We start from the raw sequence: 3971 nt of genomic DNA, 5'->3' as shown, positions 1-3971 counted from the left end.
GCTTTACCAATAACACCTCTTCCCTAAGGTGTTCTAACCTCTCAGCCTTAGAGCTCCCTTTTTTCCTAAGTTCAACATAAAGCAAAGACTGGTGGCCCTGCGTGGCCACAACCCGACCTGAGCGGTAGGAGCAGAGGCTCCTCACGGGCCACGTACCTGGACCCTAGAGGCTGGAGTGCAGCGGAATTGGTGGAGCCTTCGCCGTGACCTTTCACCTCAGCATGGCTGCGCCCGTGGGACCCGTGAAGTTTTGGCGACCTGGTACCGAAGGGCCAGGCGTCAGCATTTCTGAAGAGAGACAAAGCCAGTCGGAAACCTCAGTGCCGACCATTGTTTACAACCCTTATGCCGCCCTTTCTATAGAGCAGCAGCGGCAGAAGCTGCCCGTGTTCAAGCTTAGGAATCACATACTCTACTTGATAGAAAACTATCAGACAGTGGTGATTGTTGGCGAAACGGGATGTGGGAAGAGCACGCAGATTCCGCAATACCTCGCGGAAGCTGGCTGGACGGCCGAAGGGAGAGTTGTAGGTGTGACCCAGCCTCGCAGAGTAGCTGCTGTTTCTGTTGCAGGGAGAGTAGCCGAGGAAAGAGGGGCAGTGCTGGGCCATGAGGTGGGCTACTGCATCCGCTTCGATGACTGCTCCGACCCACTGGCCACGAGAATTAAGTTTCTGACAGATGGAATGCTGGTCAGGGAAATGATGGTTGACCCTTTGTTAACCAGATATAGTGCCATCATGCTGGATGAAGCCCACGAGAGGACCTTGTATACGGACATTGCCATTGGCTTGTTAAAAAAGATTCAGAAAAAAAGAGGGGATCTTCGCTTGATCGTGGCCTCAGCCACTCTGGATGCGGAGAAATTTCGAGATTTCTTTAATCAAAATGAAACCAGTGATCTGAACCGGGATACATGTGTGATTCTGACAGTGGAAGGGCGGACCTTCCCAGTGGATGTCTTTTATCTGCAAAGTCCTGTTCCAGATTATATCAAATCAACTGTGGAAACAGTGGTGAAAATTCATCAGACTGAGGGCGATGGAGACATATTAGCATTTCTCACTGGCCAGGAGGAGGTGGAGACCGTGGTCTCCATGCTGGTCGAGCAGGCCCGTGCCCTGGCTCGCACTGGGATGAAGAGACACCTGCGGGTTCTGCCCATGTACGCAGGACTGCCTGCCTTTGAACAAATGAAAGTGTTTGAACGAGTCCCCCACACCGTCAGGAAGGTAATAGTGGCTACCAACGTGGCAGAAACCTCCATCACGATCAGCGGGATCGTGTATGTCATTGACTGTGGCTTCGTGAAGCTCCGCGCCTACAACCCCAGGACTGCTATTGAGTGCTTGGTGGTGGTTCCCGTGTCCCAGGCCTCTGCCAACCAGCGAGCAGGGCGTGGCGGTCGGAACCGCTCCGGCAAGTGTTACCGACTCTATACAGAGGAAGCCTTTGACAAGTTGCCTCAGTCCACCGTTCCCGAGATGCAGCGCAGCAACCTGGCGCCTGTCATCCTGCAGCTGAAGGCGCTGGGAATTGACAACGTCCTCAGGTTCCACTTCATGTCGCCGCCCCCAGCACAGTCGATGGTCCAAGCATTGGAATTGCTCTATGCTCTGGGAGGTCTGGACAAAGACTGCCGCCTGACCGAACCACTTGGCATGAGAATAGCAGAGTTTCCTTTGAACCCCATGTTTGCAAAGATGCTGCTTGAATCAGGCAATTTTGGCTGTTCCCAGGAAATCCTCAGCATTGCGGCCATGATGCAGATCCAGAATATCTTCGTGGTCCCTCCAAACCAGAAGTCCCATGCGATTCGAGTACACCGTAAATTTGCTGTAGAGGAGGGGGACCATCTCACCATGCTCAACGTGTACGAAGCATTCATCAAACACAATAAGAACTCTCAGTGGTGCCAGGAGCATTTCCTGAATTATAAAGGTCTTGTCAGAGCTGCAACGGTGAGAGAACAGTTGAAGAAGCTTCTTGTCAAGTTCCAGGTGCCCAGGAAATCGAGTGAAGGTGATCCAGATCCGGTTCTGAGGTGCATCGTTGCGGGATTCTTTGCAAATGCTGCGAGGCTTCATTCTTCTGGCGTTTACAGGACCATCCGTGACGACCATGAACTGCACATCCACCCTGCGTCAGTCCTCTATGCAGAGAAGCCACCTCGCTGGGTCATATACAATGAAGTTATCCAGACGTCCAAGTATTACATGAGGGATGTGACAGCTATTGAGTCGGTTTGGCTGTTGGAGCTGGCTCCGCACTTTTACCAACAAGGAACGCACCTATCCCTGAAAGCCAAAAGGGCCAAAGTCCAGGACTTGTGAACAGAGCTTGACTGCAGTGAGCAAGCTACAGGCTCTGTGCTTGGTGTCCTCTCCTCCACATCGCTGCCCTCCTGGCCCCAGGAGGAGGGTGAGCTGGAACCTTCAGCAACTCTGAGGTGGCTGCAGCGCACCCTTTACACCCGTCCTCCCACCCTCCTCAGAATTGCCTTCCTAACCGGGATCCTGGATGAGTTTCTGCCTGGGTGGGCACTGTGCTGGTGCCATGGTGGGCATCAGGGGTCACTGCACCAGGTAGGCAGCAGGTGGCAGACCACGCATCTCGGCTCACTCAGCACACTTCCAGCCCGGCATGCACTTGCAGCAAGTTCTCAGCCCTGGCCCAGCTGGATGAGGAGCAAGGAGAAACCCTAGTCGTCCAAGGCTGAAGGGGCATGTAGGAGGGGTCACAGGCCCTGCCTGGACCACAGCTGTGAACACACCTGGACCAAGGAGATGTAAGAACTTGAGCACTGGGGCCTTGTGACCAAATCACTGAGCGGTGTGTCTGGTGGCACCCAGCCCCACAAACCCAAGTCCCTTCTGGTGTAGTACCATCCACAACCCTATTTCTCTGGGACCAGGAGACTTGTTAAGAGGTTAACAGTGGACCAGGGAGACGTGTGCACTGCTCTGTATTAACACCGGATTTCTCTTTCCCTCGTGGGCTTCGCTTCCTCTCAGAGTGTGATAGATGCTGTCGCCAGCAGCGGAGACCTAGTAAGAGCTCAGCACGTGCTCCATGGGGTCCAGTTCACCTGAATGCCCAGCTGTGTGGGTGGGCTCAGCTGCTGTAGCTCAGGAATGTAAATACTGCAGCTTTGTTTTGGGTTTGTGTTCTTTTTCTCGCTTGCATTCTCACAAGAACACATGGCTGGCGGGTCCAGCAGGCACTGGGTTCCCTCCTGCCCCCCCTGAGCTGCTTGTCTGTCGAGGTGTTTGCCATTCACACAGTGACTAAAACACCCCGTCCCCACCCTGATGGTCTCAGTGAAGCTTATTTTAAAAGACACGTAGCTTGAAAATTTATTTTTGTACGAATATTAGTACTTTGGACATGCCACTTTGGGCACCAAACATGTATGTCATTTTTATTTCCATTTTGTAAAAAGGTAAATAAAAAAAAAAGAAAACAAAGATTCGGAGCGCCGTCAGGCGCCAAAATGTTTCTTTTCTCCACCCCCACCCCCACCCCCTGAGCCGAGCGGGTTCAGCTAGCTGAGGCGCCATATTGAAAGGGACAAAACTCCGGCGACAGCGAGTGACACAAATAAACCCCTGGACGCCCTTGTTTCTCCAGCTCTCAGGGCCGCGATGTTCTACCTAGAGGACTATTTGGAGATGATTGAGCAGCTTCCCATGGACCTGCGGGACCGCTTCACGGAGATGTGCGAGATGGACCTGCAGGTCCAGAATGCAATGGATCAGCTAGAACAGAGAGTCAGTGAATTCTTTTTAAATGCAAAGAAGAATAAGCCTGAATGGAAAGAACAAATGACATCCATCAAAAAAGATTACTATAGAGCTTTGGAAGATGCAGATGAGAAGGTGCAGCTGACAAACCAGATCTATGACTTGGTAGGTCGGTACTTGAGAAAGCTGGACCAGGAGCTGGCTAAATTTAAAATGGAGCTGGAAGCT

At 52.4% G+C, this 3971-nt stretch overlaps 1 protein-coding gene and 1 pseudogene across 1 annotated transcript in view; both read left to right on the top strand.

Annotated features, from left to right (window-relative positions):
* The first annotated feature begins 221 nt into the window (after window positions 1-221).
* Window positions 222-2333, top strand: LOC102869374 (annotated as a pseudogene).
* A 1311-nt stretch (window positions 2334-3644) lies between these two features.
* The window catches only part of LOC102868980 (inhibitor of growth protein 3-like), a 29588-nt gene continuing 29261 nt past the window's right edge, over window positions 3645-3971 (top strand). The window contains exon 1 of the mRNA XM_006880712.1: window positions 3645-3908. Within this exon, the coding sequence (XP_006880774.1) occupies window positions 3645-3908 (264 nt within the window). The remainder of the gene's footprint in view (window positions 3909-3971) is intronic.

This window comes from Elephantulus edwardii, unplaced genomic scaffold (assembly GCF_000299155.1).
Source record: "Elephantulus edwardii isolate Elephantulus edwardi_28Jun2011 unplaced genomic scaffold, EleEdw1.0 scaffold00009, whole genome shotgun sequence".
Classification (NCBI taxonomy): Eukaryota; Metazoa; Chordata; class Mammalia; order Macroscelidea; family Macroscelididae; genus Elephantulus; species Elephantulus edwardii.
Note: the sequence above shows the minus strand (reverse complement) of the source record. Positions and strands in the feature narration are given on the sequence as shown.